Source organism: Crocodylus siamensis, chromosome 1, assembly GCF_052110815.1.
Source record: "Crocodylus siamensis isolate JL-2025a chromosome 1, ASM5211081v1, whole genome shotgun sequence".
NCBI classification, from domain to species: Eukaryota; Metazoa; Chordata; order Crocodylia; family Crocodylidae; genus Crocodylus; species Crocodylus siamensis.
This window is the reverse complement of record NC_143395.1, coordinates 380538093-380556768: the sequence shown is the minus strand read 5'-3', so window position 1 is coordinate 380556768 and position 18676 is coordinate 380538093. Positions and strand designations below refer to the sequence as shown.

The window sequence follows — 18676 nt, the reverse complement described above, 5'->3', positions numbered from 1 at the left end:
ACCTGCCAGGGGTGGTCCTGCTCTTGCAGCCCCGTCTGGCCCTGCTGTACAGCTGCCTTAGCCAGGGATGAGCGAGGCTGGTCCAGGCCATGGGGGAAGGGCTACCCCCAGCAGCTGCGGCTGTTACAGCCAATCCCTGCACCCCAACTAGGCCGGGCCGTGCAGTGCCGCACAGAGCCCCCCTCCCCACACTATAGCCTGTTGGGGGGGGAGGGGAAGAGTTCCCCTCAGCACTGAACAGAACCCCACTCCCTGCCCCGCAAGGGGGTGGTGGGGGGAGTGGTAGGGAAGAGTCCCTCTGAGGCTGGGCAGCATCGCATAGAGCCCCACCTCCTCACCTTGTGGCGGTGGGGGAGAAGCAGGGGGAAAAGTCCCCCCCAGCGCCAAACAGAACCCCCCTCCCTGCCCAGTGGCAGTGGTGGAGAGGGAGGAAGAGAAAGAGTTCCCCTCTGGGGATGGGCAGCCCTGTGTGCTGGGATTGCTCCTGGCTGTCAAGAAGCCATTTGGGTAGGCAGAGATCTGCCTACAAAACCTCCCTGCACCACCACGGAGCCATGCCCAGAGCTATGCAGCTGGCTGCAGGGCGGTGGCGGCAGCACGGTGGCGTATGGGCAGCACACAGCTATCCCCACCACCATCCCATGCTTCACTGCGCCACAGCCATCGTTGCCACCACACTGCCGCTGCCATCCTGCGGCCAGCCACACAGCTCCGCAGCAGCAGCAGGAGGTTTTGTAAGCAGCGGCCGTCACCACTGGCAAACAGCAGCCACTGGTTCTTATCTGTGAGGTTGCCCATACCAGCGGTAAGGGCTGCTGCGTAGAGAACCTCCCCACTGCGCCGCGGAGCTGTCCAGCTGGTCACAGGGTGGCAATGGCAGTGTGGTGATGGCCGTGGCCATGGCATGGTATGGTGATGGGGATGGCTGTGCACCGCCCTACTACCACCACACTGCTGCTGCCACCCTGCAGCCGGCTGCCCAGCTCTGGGCACGGCTCCGCAGTGGTGCAGGGAGGTTTTGTAGGCAGCGGCCATCACTGCTGGCATAGACCTATAGGTAAGCAGCAGCGGCTGCCGTGCATGAGCCCCCATCCCTCACCGCCACCGCAGACCTGGCCATGGAGATGTGTAGCTGACTGCATGCCAGCCTCCACCTCCCCCTCCCCTGGGCAGGTGGCCGGGGCATGTGTGCAGCCTGAACATGGAGGGCACCACCCCACTGTGCCCCACATCACTTGCCCACAAAGCCCCCCACAGAGGAGCACTGCTGCCCTCACCCCCTGGCCCTGTACCCCTGCCTTCACCACCCTGGCCCTGCTTCTGGCTATGGTGTGCCACCTGAGGCCAGCGGCATCCCCTGCCCCCTCAGCCCCCAACCATCTTCCCCAGTCCTGCCCCACAGCCCCCAAGCCCCATTTACCTCTAGGATCCAGAGGCAAAGGTATAGCTCCACAGTGGCAGTGCTTGCCCGCAAAGACCCCCAGCTAGCACACAGCCGCCACCACCCCGCACTGCCAGAGCTGCGGGGAATCTTTACCCCCTTAAAATAAACAAACTAACAAATAAATAAATCACAATGGGCTGTTGATCTTCTCAAGGAGCATAATTACTAAACATCTCACATACCAATTATTTTTGGTACATTTTTTTTTTTTTTTTTTTTTATAGAAAAGCCCTACAAAATCTTTTCTATACAATAGATGTACTTTGTACCCTCCTCCACTGCTCACCTGTTTTTAAGATGTGCTGCCAGATCACATCGTTGCATTACTTCCTGACATACTGAAGAAAAGGGGCATAAAACAAATAATTTGTCTAACAGTTTATGAACAAGGATACTGGATTTCTTGCAGAGCTTAAAATGGAGCCTTTTTCGATCCAATGGACAGAAATCTTTCTCCTGTAAAAAGTTCCTTAGGCACTTGTAACAGAATGTGTGTCCACAAGGGGTATCCAGTGGCTGCAACAAGGGCTGAAGGCAAATATGGCAGACCAGGTCATCATCCACTTCATTCTGATAGTTGTACAGGTGGTTCTCTCTTGTCCAGTGCTGTTGGCCGCATTCAAAGCACAGAGGGTTCAAGGAAGGGCTGTGCTCCACTGAAGCCATTTCATCATTTGTGGTACCCATTGCATCAAACAAGGGCAGATTTTGCTAGACTTGTTTGGTAGTCTTTTTTTTCTTTCTAAAGACACATGACTTGTATTCTTTCATGAAGTGTCATTTTCTGCAACAGTCAAGAAAATTAAAATTATTCAGGCAGTATGAATATGAAAACTGATTAGAGCTACTTAAATCGCTCTTGGTTACAAAAAATATATTCAAATGCCATAATCAGATTAACTGATTTCTTTTCCAGTTAGAAAATTCATCATAAGAGAATAAAATGGAAAAAAAATCTATAATATTGATCGTCTTACAAAAGAAACTTTTTATTGCCGTCAGGTGTTACATGGCAAAGCTTATACCTACAAAAGAATTTTCATGTTAAACAGCAGGGATACTATATTATGCTACCTTTTTAGGCGTGAGTAATCAGTGACTAAGATAAAAATATCCCATTGTAGAATAAATGTTATGTGACCAATTAATCAAGTGTACCTTCTAATGTGCTTTTGTTCAGCATTCTGGTCCTGTTTCTTTTTTCTTTCTTTTCTTTTTTAAGACTTATGCTATGCAAGCATAGTGCTACACATGAAAACTTTTGAAGTATACCACTTCTTAAAATTAATTTTAGTGGTAGCTCAGTATGTGACATCCCATAAGGAATATGAACTCTGGTCACACACATACACACACATACATGCGTGCATGTCATCTTTAGAAGATTACTGAACATTAAAAGAGAACTGATTCTACTAATAGTGACAGACACCTCCTGAATCTGGGGGCGGGGGGCACCCGCAGAAGCTGCCGACAGTGGCGGCCCTGTCAATGGGGGCACCAGCCCTACCGACAGTATCAGTGCTGGCTCTTGGGGGAGGGGGGGAGGAGGGCACGTGCACCCCTGTGCACCCCCTACCAGTAGCCCATGGATTCTACCCAACAGGAAATGTTTGATTTAAAATAATCAAGGTGAAAAGTCAGAAGATTTGACATAAACTGATCAGACACTGTGTTCCACTCATTCCAGGAGACTTGTTTGCTCCTACATCTAACAACATTAAGCCCATGGCACACTCACATGGGAAGAATTTGCACCCCGTGAGGATTCTTACACGTCAGAGCCAACATTCCATCCTCCCTCATTACAATACTTCACTTGTAACACAAATGCATGCTAACTTGAAGAGTTACAACAAGAATCAGAGTCAGAAACTAGACAGCTTAGCCATCCTGTCACAAAACCTTAATTTCTGCATCAGACAAAATTTGTAAGAGTGGTTGGCTACACATCACATCTTATTCCAATTTTGTCTCCCCTTACAAAACTGTACAATGACTATTGTTTGCAAGTGGAATGTTTTTGTTTGAGCAGGAGAAAATAATCTAACATGTTTTAGCTATTCTCTCTCTGGATAACTATTAGTTCTTTAGAAGTTTCTTTGTACTGCTGTTGATTAAAGATGTCTGTTTTAACTTCTGTAAAAAAAAAAAAAAAATTGACCTGCCAGGTACTGGTCATATGAAAAAGCTTACTGGATATCAGTAAAATAACTACATCTCTCACAGGTAAAAGTGGCTAATCTAAGAACACCATACTTGTTTTTAGATACTGAAATTTAGCTATAAATACATGCATTTTAAAATTCATTGGGAGTGTACAGATTTTACCATGCATTATACTTCCTAATAAAACCTGTACTTTTTTTCCTCTAACATCACAGAGCTGAACACAAGACTTAGAGCACATTTTGCAAAGATTATGATACCTTTTGATGCAGAAAGGATTAAATAGTAATTTGTAATCCTGGATTCCATACCGCAGAAGAAACTGGTGCTCCTCATTGCCCTATCTTGCAATAGATAATGTTCACCTTCTGGAAAGGATTTTGTGAGGCAACAGGGCAGCAGTTCTTTATTAATGGTTAAAAATGAATGCAAATGAAACCCCAAAGCAGATTACATGGAAGATAGCCTTAAATATATTATCTAAGGAATCAAAGATTTGAAAAGGAGATTAGAAACCTAATGCCAAGACTCTTCCTTCGGATACAACGGAATTTCTAACCTGCACATTTATGCTGCTCAATCACATGAAAGTATGTGTCTTTCCTGAAGAGTGCTCTTCACACCAGAAACTCAGCCAGAGCATAAGTGTTCTAAGAAAAATGTAAGTATTTTTCCAAAGAGCATCTGGACATTCACTGTGTCATGTCCCAGGCACATGTGAACAGAATGCAGCAGGTACAGCTTGTTCTAATATTTTAGTGTTTTCACTATAATGTTAAAAAGACAAAACCAGCCCAGCAAGGGCAAAAGGAGAAAAACAGCAAAGCCACTTTTAAGAGATATCATCTAAAAGTTATGCCCACGCCAGCTATTAACCATAATCGACATTACCCTTATTTTTAAAATATTCAAACCATAATAAGCAAGAAACACAGCAATCAGCTTTGCTAACTGAACTTCTCTAGATCTGTTTGGTAGTTCAGTACTATTGACTCAGAAATCAAAGTCTGGCTACCAGAAGTCATCAAAAAGACTGATCAAAAAGAACAGGTGAAAAAAAAAAATCACATTTGGAGTCTTTTAAAGGCAAGTTACTTGTACATCATTCTTTTCCAGCAAGGGTGTCCAACTCACTTGACCCCGTGAGCTCAGTGAGTGGCATGAAGTCAGTCTATGGGCTGGATCAGGCCCATGGACCAACCCCACCAACACATACTCTCCCGTAAACCTCATCCAGTACATCTGACTACAGACCTAGTGAGCACCATGGGCAGTGCCGACTGGGAACTAGCTTCAGTGAGTGTCACAGGTGGAGCACACATCCCAGTCCACCACAGTGCATAGGTCAACAGGGGGTCAGATTATGGGGCTTCACAGACCACATCTGTGGGCCATGTTTGACACCCCTGTTTTATAGAACGTAAAGTGGCATCATATAAGATATATGCCTGGGAAGTACTGTATAAGAAAAAAAGGTGCCAACATCAGCTTTTTAAATACAGGGCAAAAAAAATAATTCTTACTAGATGAAACACTTTTAAAAGATAAAAATAAGAACGTTCAAGGGTATATGTGTGTTCAGGATGATGTTTAAAATCATCACATCTCATTGTACAAAATGTAAAATGTCAGGTAAGCCTAGAGAGCAACATTACTTATAGAAGTTATGCCGATATAACCACACCTGAATACCAGTGGGTACTTGTATTAAGTGATTGCCTTGGGGACTGTGAAGGATAAAATCATTCCTAACAGTGCTGCCATCTGAATATCGTAATACTGTTCTTTAATTTGCTGTACATGGTTACTCAAGTGGACAGTCTGCCCTATGCATCTTTCTTTCATATGACATCGTGGCTTACTCTTGATAGTACACGAGTGGATTGGACTGGTGGCAAGAGAAGAGTAGTGTTGCCTGAATTACAGGTTAACTGATAGGTTGGCTACTGCTAAAAGTGGCGAGACAGGTCTACAGTCTGACCTTTTACTGCTTGTATCTCAAAGCACAAATACTTATCTCAGTATTCATCTAGCTACCAGAAACAGTGATATACAGATCCTTACCTATACCAGCTGTAGAGACTCAGGAGTGGGGATGTGGATGGCATGCAGACTTCTTGAATTTGCTGAGTTCTTCATATTTCTCTCCAGTCTATCCCCTATATTTATAGATGGGTTGTTCTAATATTCTAATAAACATTATCTGATAATGGTTTAATTCTAATTTGTTTTACTGAAACCTTTGAAACTAGAATAAACCAGTTCTCTTGTGGACATGGAACATGTAAATTATTTTAAGTCCTGATTAAAATTACAAATTCTGGAAGGGAGGATTTTTATGCCCTTGCTTCATCATCATGGAAAGTTGGTTGCCACCACCCTGGGTTTTCTTCCCCCACCTTGGTTCACTGACAGCTGCTTTCTTTTTACAATTTATCTATGAAACTTAACAGATATAGTTATTATAGAAAAATTACAGATAATGAATTTGGTTACATTAATCACTACTACTAACATTTTAAAGCTAAAGCTATGATAGAATATTTGGATTACCTACTTTAAGGTCAGTTCTTCCATAATGTCTCCTTCCAGGCCTTGTGGTCCATTTAATTTAATCTAGTTATTGTTTTAGCTGGACATGCTGATTTCTTCCTTTATATTCCTAACCAGATTGGTTATGTCTGCAAATGGATTTAATATATGATTAACTCAGACATTTGGGCCTTCTACTTTAGCCACACAGCTTGGCCTAGGCCCTTTGAAAATAGCCAGGGGTAGCAACAGTACAGAATATATTCAATTATAACATCAAGGTTTTGTGATCTGTGGTAGAGACTAGCAGCCTTTAACTCCTTTGCCAGAGTACTGTTAAGTATGCAATACAGAGAGTGTTCTGGGGAGAGGGCTATCTGATCAACTATTCTTTCTAGTTTCTGTACCAGCTTTAAGGTGTTTTGTGGCTAGGGCTGATCAGATAATGAACTGTATGTGATGTAATGATGAAAACTGATTCAAAAGGAGAAAGCAGACTCTTCCTTACCTAACAGCTATTTAACTTTGGTAATGAGATCATCTCAGTCTCAGATGTAGCCATTTCCTCCATGACTAGCAAAAGCCAGTGGGAAGTGTCTAGCCTGTGGTTGGCAGACGGTATCTCCTGGTTATAGTAGGAAATCTGTAGTCAGTTCCTGAAGGAACTGGTTCAAGGTGACCTCACCTGATGTTAATCTTATCAACTGCTGTTTTAAAATCTTTACATTTTTGGAGCAGGTTACTGAAAGAAAGGGACATGAGACAAATCTCACAGAACCAACTTCTTCCAATATCTATATCTTTACCATCTAAGTTTCAGCTTTAATTGTGACAAAGATGGCAAAATTTGTGCTGGCAGGTGATCTAACAGAGAAAAAGATGCTAGTATTTGCTAAATGCTAATAGTAATACTAATGTGTTAGCAGCTTCCAACACAGTGAATCAGAAAGTGCTGTTGACACACACGTAGAAGGTTAAACAGCGTTATTTGGAGATGGCTTTACATATTTCTTTAGTAGCATTCTCAGCTCCATGAAAATCAGCTGCTCTTCTTTCTCGACAACTTTTTCAACAGACCCTGGCCAAAAGTGAGGTAGGAAGGACTGCAGGATGCTTTGGACTTTACTGAAAGCAGTTATTTGATAGGGGTGCACTAATAAATATTTTCTTGGCTGACACCGATATCCAATTATTAACCAGTCGTATTACCCGATTTACAGGAATGCAGCATCCTGCAGGTAAGTCTGTGGTGGGGGAAGGGATGCAGGGGAGGAGGATGAAGGGCAGACTGAGGTCTCCACAGAGAGTGAGGGAGTGGGGCAGGGGCAGGTGCTGCCCAGCCGGGGCAGGTGCTGCCCAGCCAGGGCAGTGAATGGGACCTCAGGGCTGGAAGTGGGACACAGCTGCAGGTGCCTCATCCAGGGGGAATAAGGGTGGCTCCCTGCTGCTGCATACACTCTCAGGTAAGACATGGGGGGGTATGTGGCCCCCCAGATTTGTGCACAGGTGAGGGAAGGCTGCCTGTTGCAGGCTCAGGGCCAGGGGCCCTGTGAGGGGCTGAGCCAAGGCTGTGCTTGGAGTGGGTGGGGGGCGGAGCAGGCAGTGATGGCGCCGAGAGGAATGGCTACCGGAGGGGCTCCCGACCCTGGGGTCCCATTCACTGCCCTGGGCTGGGCAGTACCTACCCTTGCTCCACTCCCACCGTCACTGTGCGGGCCTTGAAGAATTTAGAAGAACTAAAGAACTGAGACAGCTGCAAACAAAAATGCAGGAATTGCTTAAGGAAGCCAAAGAAGAAAGACAGGTATGAGAGGAATTGGATGAGACAAAGCAGGAGCTGGAAAGATGGTTTAACAGTAAAAGGAAAGAAAATATTTTTAGCACAAGCACCGTGGGTGGAAGAAAATGAAGTGCATTCCTGATACATTTTGGCCAGAGTGAAGGCAGCGAAGAGAGGGCTAAAAGCAGTATAGATAGAAGGTGGAGCCCAAACAGAAAAAAGCAGGAGGAGATGCTAGGAGCAATAAGGCGTTTCTATGAAGAACTGTACCAGAAGAAGGAAATAGACAGAAAATGAAGAATTTTCTGGAAGAGACTGAAAAAAAACTAAAGGAAGAGGCAATACGGAAGACAGGAAAAAAGGTAAGTTTAAAGTAGGGGTGGACAATTATTTTGACTGGAAGGCCACTTAATGAGCTTCAGTGAGGTGTTGGGGGCCATACACATACAATTAATGATGAAGATATTTTACCAAATTGTAGATAAAAAGCAAATCATATGGTAAAACATAAATCAAGCATCTACTATAATAAAATTAAAATATTTTTAAAAAAATATTTCTCGTCTTATTTATGTTTTTGTTCGAGTAGTATATAGAGGGTGTGTACACAGAGTGCATGCTGTGTGGGGGGTATGAGGGGGGTTCCCTACAGAAAGCTTTGCTCCTCCCTCCCTTCTCCCAAGCCCTTGGTGGGAAGACATAAGCTCCTCCTGCCATGGGGCACAGAGGGGTGAGAGGGTGAAGAACAGCCATGGGCCCATGGCACCAATGCATGACTGCCTGCACCCATGGTGCCTTCCTCCCTCTTACTTGGCCCCAAGGTGGGGGAACCAGGCCAAAGCAGGGCACAGTGTGGGGGAACTACAAGTCCTGGCAGTCTCAGAGGCTGCCATGGCTGCTATTAAAAGGTGGTGAGCAGGTGAAGTGACAAGATCCTGGAACACTTGGTACCACAACTGCCCTGCTCTCCCTGGGCTGCCACAGAATGATTCACTTCAGTCTGTTGCACACGGTGACCCCTCCTAACCCTTCACCCCTCTCCCCCAGCTTCCCCAATACTAAGGCATGGATAGATCCTCCGCTGTAGCTACACAGGCTGGGTGGATGGTACAGAGGCAGGAGGGCGGTGGTGATGGCAGGGAGCCAGCAGCACAGAGCATGCTGCAGCGGATCAGGCTGCTCGACCATCCAAGCCTGGCTTGCCCAAGGCCTACTGCGTGGAGCTGACTGTGGGGGTGGGATTGCTTCCACCCAGCATTTCCCACAGCGCCAGAGGCAAGAGCCAGAGTCTCTGCCCAGGATGCCCGCTCACAGGCTGGACAGAATCAATTGGTGGGGCAAATATGGCCCACAGGCCGTATTTCACCCACCCCTGATTTAATGTGGAGGAATGCTTAAGAACTTGTAAGAGAGGAAAACTGACAGGAGCAGATGACTACCCACGGAATTTTACGAGACATTCTGGCCATGGACAGATATAGTGGAGTTTTTCAAAGGAATACCGGAAAAAAAGAGAGGAATAGAAGGGTTTTACAAGTGGAACAGCAATTTCATTATTCACGAATGGGTGGAAAGCTTCTAAAGAGATGGAGACTGATTATCCTGCTAAATACAGACAACAGGTTATTGGCAAAGACAGCTACTTTGAGAATATAGAAGAACCTGACCAAAAAACACACACACAAAGATCAAACCTGCACCACCCCAGGCAGGAGAATTTCTGACTTGATCCAGCTGATGAGAGATACACTGACACATGTTCAAAAGAGGAAATGAAATACAGCAATAGCAAATTTGGATCCAGAGAAAGCATATGATGGAGTGGTACATGATTTTATGTCTGAAATGTTAAGAAAAATGAGCTTCCCAAAGAAATTGATAGGATGGATACGTGTGTTATAACAAGAGGTGGAAAGCCAAATGCTAATAAATGGACATCTGAGCAGAGCCTTTAAAATCCTAACAGGGGTAAGACAAAGGTGCCCACTGTCACCAATACTGTCTGTATGTGCAATGGAGCCACTGGCACAAAGAACAAGGAAAGATAAAATCATAATTAGGGTAATGATACTGGGAATGAGAAAGACAAAGTGTGCACTCTATATGGATGACATCATTGTAGTGATTAGAAACAAATTATCAATTGAAAGGGTACTAAAACATGCTATGGAGTATGGTGAAGCAATTGAGTCTAAATTAAACAAAATTAAAAGCACTATAATGAGAGTGGGAAACTGGAAGGACCTAGAGAAGCTTGAACTAGAAGTCATGGAGGGAGAGATCAAAGTTTTAGGCATACCAATCAAGGCAAAAGGGAACAGAAATAATAAGTGTGAGGGAAAAGTGACAGCAAGGGTATGGCAAGCATTATGGATGGGAAGGACACTGTCCTTTGCTGGAGAAGTGGTGACAGATAAAGCAGTGCTACTGATAATCATTTTGTACACCGGAACTGTGTTTCCATCATCATGGCAGCAGTTAGTAAAAATAAAAAGGGAAATAAGACTTTTTTCTTCAAAAGTGGAGAAAGAAAAGCTAGCCAGAATGGAACTGTATAAAGCAAAAGAGATAGGGAAATGGGGGATACTGGGCATAAGTATCATTTACACAAACCATCTAAAGTGTAGGGTGTAAAGTAGCAACAGCAGGAAAAGGAAACGCAGCATGCTTTACCTGATTTTTGGCAGGTATGATCTTGAGAAGATGTGGAATACGTGGGGGCTCTTGGAAAAAGCCATGGGCATGGCAACCTCCTGTTCATTACATAAGAATGGAAAGTTTTATAAGAATGTACAAAATAGGAGAGATGGCCCTGGAGGTCCTGAAAGATCACAAGAGACTGATAAGAGTGAGACAGACAGCGAGGATAGCATCGGTGGGGGACCCTACAGAAGGAAAAGTGAAAAGGGTGTGGTGGGAGGTGGCTGACACATGAAAAAGGGAAGCATGCTGATCTGACATGGCTCATTATACAAAAGTATCTTGTTGGTGACAATGATACAACATAGATGGAGCTTGGTGAGAACAGAAAATGTTTCCAAGAGAGAGGGTGTGGGGATGAAAAAATGGTTGGATGTGTTTTGGGAGTGTACATATATATGCAAAGGTTGTGTAGGAAAGGGTATGTTGTTTCTTGAGTGTCACAAAAATAAGCCAGTCCTTAACATAGGAGATGGTATTACCAAAGGGGCCTGAGGAAACAGTATTAAGGGCACTGTTAGTAAGTATTAAAACTAGTATATAGAAAGGAAAAAAACCCTCTGGGTATTAAAGGGGTTGGCTTTCACTGAAAGAGTGCTTGAAGCTGGGGCTTCACGAACTGAAATACTGCATTGATTCGGATAAAGAAAAGATTGGAGCAGAGGCAGCAGAGAAGAAGTGGAGGAAAAAAGACTGGACACACTTGTTTCACTGAATCAAAAGAGAAGACTGGTAGGAGGGGCAGAGAGTTTCACATTGTTACTGAGGTAATAGGTTTCTTTCTTTTTCTTTTTTTAAAGGGAGGCTAATTTAAATTCATGGGGTTCTACAAGAAGAAATGGAGTTCTGTAAGGGATTTTTGTGGGAAGCTGCTGCATGTTGTTTAACATGCATATAACATGTAGTTATATGCTTTTGTAGTCATTTTGCAATATGAAAACTTGGTAAAACATGGATGGATGCTCAATATGTGAAGCTTTGTAATAGGGGTGCACTGATAAAGATTTTCTTGGCTAATACTGATGGTCGATTTTTAACCAACTAAATCTGCCAATACTGACCTGATAGCCTATTTACAAGAATGCAGCCAGGCAGTTTATAGAGCAGTGTCCTGCCAGGAGTCTGTTTAATGTGCCATGGGTCACCAAATTAAAGATATACTGCTTACATGTTTGCTGTGGCTTTCATCTCAAAGGACACTGCTTCTCTACTCAGCTGGAGCTCACACAGCTGATCAGAGAATCAGTGTCTTTTGAAATATATACATAATATATTTAAAAAAAACAACAAACCTACCACAGCTGAAGCACCTGAGTGGTCCTGTGTAGCTGTTGGTTGCAGCCTTATATTCCCCCTTAGCCAGTTCACAAACCCTCATCTTTAAGGGAGCAAGGAATCTAACCCTGAGATGCATCTGAGTTCTGCTACATTATCAAGTGCTTCAAAATTTATAACTTTAGAATTCATCTCTATTTAATATCCTGTATCCAGCATGACTGCATACAACTGCTGAGGTGTCTACACTGTTAGAATTATAGTATCAGCTAAATAAAACTGCAAATAAGCGAAAACAACCTGTAGAAAAAAAGTAGTGTTAGGAGTCTGTCTTTCAAGTTGCATCATTCACTGGAAAATAAGTCTCTTGGGATTTTATTATGACAGCAGAATAGTGCAGCAATGCCCTTGTCTCCCTTCTAATTTATAGTCCCTTTGGCAACAGGCCATAGCTAGACATCCAGCTGTGCAAAAAAAAAAAAATTAGCAGATCATTTTTCAACTGAAAACCGGTTTTATATGTAGACCTTTTATAGTTCTGATTTACTGACACAACTAGAATTCTTCCATGAATCTGCACAAATTCCTGGACACACTTAACATGTCTATTTTTTAATGCATGAAAGTTCCATGGTTTTTACTTTCCTCGTCAAGAAAGAACATTAAGTTAAAAACACAGAGAAAGCAGGGCCCCTTGTTTGCTGATCTCTTCACGTATACCATAAAGAACAAACACTAACGTCAGTTTGAAGGAAGGTAAAAATAATAATGCATTTTGATATGAATGCACAAAAGACATTTTAGCAAGACATACTCAAAATCTCACATTCAAATACTGGAAGATGAGATGTTGTTACTCATTATCAGTTTTAAATTTCCCTGTCTACCTCCCACCCCCAAATAGTTTTTCAGTTATGACTACTCCTTTGCACCTCTGCTGTCCTCAGTAGCAGCCTTGCATGTTCTCGATTTCCTTCCAAGACTGATGGAATCTAGATTTCATTGTTACAAGAACAACAGATATATGTTAGACATTCGTCATTCTACACACACATGCACACACACACAATCACTACCTAGTGTAAAAAAGAGATTAAAGAACAGCTATTTCCTCCCCATCTACAGTTCTTCTGTGATGATTCATTCCCTCTCAGCCTCATGGTGCTCTAATTGTGCTGGTTGCTAAAATATCTGCAAAAATGATTTCAATAGCTGACAGCTGCTGAATTACAATGATATCCCAGCCATGCCCTTCCTCATCACCTACACCATGGGGTGGGGGACAGGGCTCAGAGTTACTACAAAGGGGCTACGCTGTCCAAAAGCACCTAAACAGAAGGGATCCTCCTTCCCTATCTGGATGAGCAGATTTTTACCAGTAGGAAGATGCACAGCATCTCCAACCCAGCCCAGGTGATAGCCCAAAGTACCGTATCATCACTACCACTGGGGCTGCAGGTCACTTAAATTGACATTGTATTGGAAGAGAAGGTATTTTAAAGATGTCTGAATTCTATTCTTGTTTTCAAACTGTATTCATCACCATGATAGCTAAACATATTAGGAAGCTGGTAATTAGTATTTTTATTCATCAAAATCATGCAGTCTTTACATTTTGAAACATATATAAACTAAACCTCATAATATCCACACAGGGTATGTGAACATAATCCTTATTTTACACATGGGGAACTCAGAGAGGTTGAATCACTTGCCTAAAATGAAAGCAGAGCTAGAATAAAAGTAGGAATTTCTAGCTCCATATTCAGTACTCAGTCTAATATGTTGAGTAGTAAATACCATATATAACTTTATGACTCAGTTAGCTGTTTTAAATAGGCAATAGCATGACTGAATTAGAGGCAGGAGAATCTCTCATTTAATCTCATTGTATTTCTTATGAGGAACTCCTGATGCTAAAGAACCTGTGTAGGGTTCTATGTCAGCTTTCCAAGTCTATATCCTCTATTAAATGTGACCTGCCTCAAGAGATACAGCTTACTATGCAATTACAATAATAAACAACACATGAAGTAGACTTAGAACAATATTCTGTGTTGGCTTCATAACATCCGTGTTAATGACAGATACCTGGGCTTTGGTGTCATATGCAGGAAATTCAGATTTCAATGCAACTTGGTGATAGAGGTAAAACTGTAAGGTTTCTTTTTAAAAAATACAAAAAAATGCTCCCTACTTCTAACTTTGGGGATTAAAAAAAAAAGTTATAATGCCAAAGAAAGGGGCTTAGCATTTGAAAAGTTGCACAGTTCTGGAAAGGCAGGAGTACTAAGACTAGAGTCCTGGTATATTTCTGTCAAGGTAATAGCAATGGTTTTATTTAATTCTTTTTATCCAAGGCAAGTTTTACTATACAACTCAGCTCTGTCCGATATAGAAAAATTAAAATATTACATTCACTAGAATGATAGGGACTTCTATATTCAAGCAAATAAAATTACATTCCAATAATAAGTTTGGTACTTGGTCAAACTTGTATCAGAATTCAACAATGCTGGTCTCAAACCCTAGTCACCTGTCTACATTATCTTTTTCTTTATGCTTATTTCTGCATTTCATAAAACCAATGGCTATACAATAAACATACAATATGAATGAAAATGTGTTCACAGAATGACAGAAAAAAATCAATATCTAACCTCACAAAACTCCATTAATGAACTGTAGAAAATACTTTTTTTTTTTTTTTTTTTAAACATTTCAGGAATGTTATCCCTAAAGTAACCAAACATACCCCGCTCCCCACCACCACAAGGTACGTACACATACATACACACACCCACCCACCCACCCGGTACTTATGCAAGAAGATATTTTTACCAGTTGAGAAATGAAGCCTCCCTTAAATCTGGTGAAGACAGAACATTATGGGAGAATTAATGCTACTGTAGTGTTTAATATTTGTGGTGTGCTACGTTTCCATAGTAACAAGAAACTACAGGCTTTAATTACAGCCACTACTTTAAACAGGGGTCTCTCTCAAGGACACCTGCTGTATGCCTTCTTACAAAAAGCTAATATTAGACAGTGGAATCATCAGACCAATGGAACAGCATTGTACTGTTACATTACCTGACCCAGTTGCCACTTGGGTGCCTTTTTGTTCTCAAGATCACTGCTTGGATCTTATCAGTCTACGCAAGAAAGAGCAGCAGCAGTAAATATAAGGTCAAGAGAATCCCAATTCTGGTCTCAGCGGGGACCATATTTCATAGATTTCACAGACGACAGGGCTGGAAAGGACCTCGGAAGATCATCGAGTCCAGCCCCCTGCCCAAAGGGCAGGAAGTCAGCTGGGGTCATAGGACCCCAGCAAGATAAGCATCCAATTTACTCTTGAAGGTGTTCAATGTAGGTGCTCGAACCACCTCCGCTGGCACACTGTTCCAGATCTTGGGGGCTCGGACAGTAAAGAAGTTCTTCCTTATGTCCAGCCTGAAACGGTCTTGCAGGAGTTTCTGACCGTTCGACCTCGTCATCCCTTGGGGCGCTCTGGTGAACAAACGTTCCCCCAGATCCTGGTGGTCACCCCTGATAAACTTATAGGTGGCCATCAGATCACCCCTGAGCCTACGCTTTTCCAGGCTAAAGAGTCCCATGGCTCTCAGCCTGTCATCGTAAGATCTGTTTTCCTGACCTCCGATCATGCGTGTGGCTCTCCTCTGGACTCTCTCAAGCTTCTCCACATCCTTTTTGAATTTTGGAGCCAAAACTGGATGCAGTACTCCAGCTGTGGCCTCACCAAGGTCGAGTACAAGGGGAGAATGACGTCCTGGGATTTGCTCGAGAAGCATCTATGGATGCAAACCAGCGTTTTGGTCGCTTTATTAGCCGCAGCATCGCATTGGAGGCTCATGTTCATCTTGTGGTCAATAATGACCCCCAAGTCTCTTTCTTCTGTAGTGCTATCCAACGTAGCACTGCCGAGCCTATAAGGATGCTGCAGGTTTTTCCTCCCAAGGTGGAGAACCTTGCATTTTTCGGTGTTAAACACCATGAGGTTCTTGTCTGCCCATTTGCTGAGCTTGTCCAGGTCAGCCTGGATCACCTACCTATATTCTGGCATGGATGCTTTGCCCCAAAGTTTGGTGTCATCGGCAAACTTGGCCAGTCCACTCCTGACTCCAATGTCCACATCATTAATGAAGATGTTGAACAGTATGGGTCCAAGGACAGAGCCTTGAGGGACCCCACTGGGCACAGGGCACCACGATGAGTGACTGCCATCAATTACAACCCTCTGGGTCCAACCATGGAGCCAATTTCCCAGCCAGCGGATCGTGGTGGAGCCAAGGTCGCAACTGGCCAGTTTGGCTAAGAGGTGATCATGGGATACCAGATCAAAAGCTTTTTTGAAGTCAGGATATATGACATCAGTCTCTTCTCCCTCATCCAGGTGATAGGTCACCTGGTCATAAAAGGAAATGAGCTTGGTCAAACAAGACCTACCCGCAACAAACCCATGCTGGCTATCCCTTAGGATGTTAGCCTGGGCCAGTCCATCAAGAATGGCCTCCTTAATAAACTTTTCTAAGATCTTCCCCAGGATAGAAGTCAGGCTAATGGGCCTGTAGTTAGCCGGATCCACTCTCCTCCCTTTCTTGAAGATCGGCACCACATTGGCCTTCTTCCAGTCTTCGGGCACCACATCAGAGTGCCAGGAGTTTTCAAAGATCCGTGCCAGGGGCTGGGCTATGACGCTCGCCAGCTCCTTGAGTACCCTGGGGTGCAGATTGTCAGGGCCGGCTGACTTGAAGGTATCCAGTTTCTCAAGGTGTTCCTTCACGAGGTCAGCATTTATGGAGGCTAGGGGATCCCCATCACCCGGATCTCCCTGTCCCATAGCAGGCATGGGCATCCCATGGGACTGATGAAAGACTGATGCAAAGTACCTATTTAATAGGTTGGCTTTTTCCTGGGCATCAGTTGTCAGTTGCCCCATCTGGTTTAGCAGGGGTCCAACGTTGCCCTTGCTTTTCCTCCGGCTCCCCACATATCTGAAAAAGGACTTTTTGTTGTCCTTGATGCTTGAAGCTAGTTGGAGTTCAGTTGCAGCCTTGGCTTTCCTGGTTTTTTCCCTGCAGGACCGGACCAGTGCAGAATAATCCTCCTTGGAGGCAATTCCCGTCCTCCATCCTTTGTAGGCTTTCCTTTTTAGCTGTAGGAGGTCCACTAGGTCCCTGGAGAGCCAGGAGGGCTGCTGTGCCTTCTTGCTGCCTTTCCTCCGTTTTGGAATAGATTTAGCTTGTGCATTGAGGATCGCTTCCTTGAGAAGCAACCACTCTTCTTGAACTTCCATCTCCCTGGGGTCATGGTTCCTGAGGGCCTGACCGACAAGCCTCTTGAGCTTGTCAAAAGTCGGCTTTTCTGAAGTCAAGGACTTCTGTGTTGCTGACTGACTTGCTAGCTTTACGGCGGATGGTGAAGGTGATCAGCTCGTGGTTGCTGTCACCCAGCTTCCCATCGATCACTAGGTCGCCGATTAGGTCGTCCCCTGTAGCCAGTACCAGGTCGAGCAGCGCTTTGCCTCTCGTCGGCCCATAGACTTGAGTCAGGTAGAGGTCATCCACGCACGAGAGAAAGCTTTGCGACCACTCGGATTTTGCTGAGTGATCTCCCCACGAGATGTCCGGGTAATTGAAGTCACCCATGACAACCAAGGTCCTGGAGCAAGTGGCCTCAGTCAGTTCCCGGGCGAACTCCTGGTCAAGCTCGGGACTTTGAGTGGGAGGTCTGTAGTAGACTCCCACCGCTGTGTCCCCTGTGCCGTATTCCCCACGAATTTTTACCCAGAGGGTCTCCAGCTGTCCATGCTGGTCGCCAACATCAGCTTGCAGGGACATGTAGCTTTACTTCACATAGAGAGCTACACCCCCGCCCCTTTTATCAACACGATCCCTCCTGTACAGGGTATAGCCCTCTATACCCGTGGTCCAGTCATGGGTGGAGTCCCACCAGGTCTCCATTATCCCAATGACGTCATAATTCTTTGCACGAGCAGGAGGACGAGCTCATCCTGCTTGTTACCCAGGCTCCTGGCATTAGTGTACAGGCAGGCAAGTGTCCCCTTGGGGGCTCTTGCCTTGCCCACAGTTGTGCCAGGGCTGGGGCAGGGGTGGGCTCCCTTAAGTGCCTTGGTCTGCTGGCTTTGCAAGGGTTGCTCAGCAGGCCAGCAGTGGCAGTAGTCCCCCCATCTCCCAGCGGGCTTAGTTTAAAGCCCGGTGGAGCAGGTCAGCCAGCCTGGCTGAGAAGAGCCTCCTCCCCAGGGGAGAGAGGTGGAGGCCATCTCTTCCCAGCAGCTCGCTGCCTCTCTCACCAAAGAGCAGGCTGTGGTCGTGGAAGCCAAAGCCTTCCCGGTGACACCAGCTCCGCAGTCTTTGGTTCACTGCGTGGATCCTCCTCTCCCTCCTCAGCCCATAGCCCGAGACTGGGAGGATCGACGAAAACACCACCCGAGCTCCCAGACCCCTAAGCCCCGCTCCCAACTCCCTGTAGCGCCTCATGACCTGGCTGGGGGTGCTGCGAGCCGTGTCATTGGTGCCCACGTGAATAAGGAGCGTGGGGTAGTGGTCTGTGGGCCGGAGGAGCTGCGGGATCCTCTCTGCAATGTCTCGGATGCGGGCCCCCGGGAAGCAGCAGACTTCCTGGGCTAAGGGGTCGGGGCGGCCGATTGCCCCCTCAGTGCCCTGCAGGATGGAGTCTCCCACAACAAACACCTTTCGCTTTGTCTTGGGGAGAACGGGGGCAGCAGCTGT

The 18676-nt window shown here is 44.9% G+C and overlaps 1 protein-coding gene across 2 annotated transcripts in view; it reads right to left on the bottom strand.

Annotated features, from left to right (window-relative positions):
- LNX2 (ligand of numb-protein X 2) overlaps positions 1-18676 on the bottom strand; it is a 95000-nt gene that overhangs the window by 32413 nt on the left and 43911 nt on the right. For both annotated transcript variants that reach the window (XM_090028343.1, XM_090028350.1), the window contains exon 2: positions 1731-2228. In XM_090028343.1, coding sequence (XP_089884469.1) covers positions 1731-2131 — 401 coding nt within the window. In that variant the 5' untranslated portion in view covers positions 2132-2228. The remainder of the gene's footprint in view (positions 1-1730; positions 2229-18676) is intronic.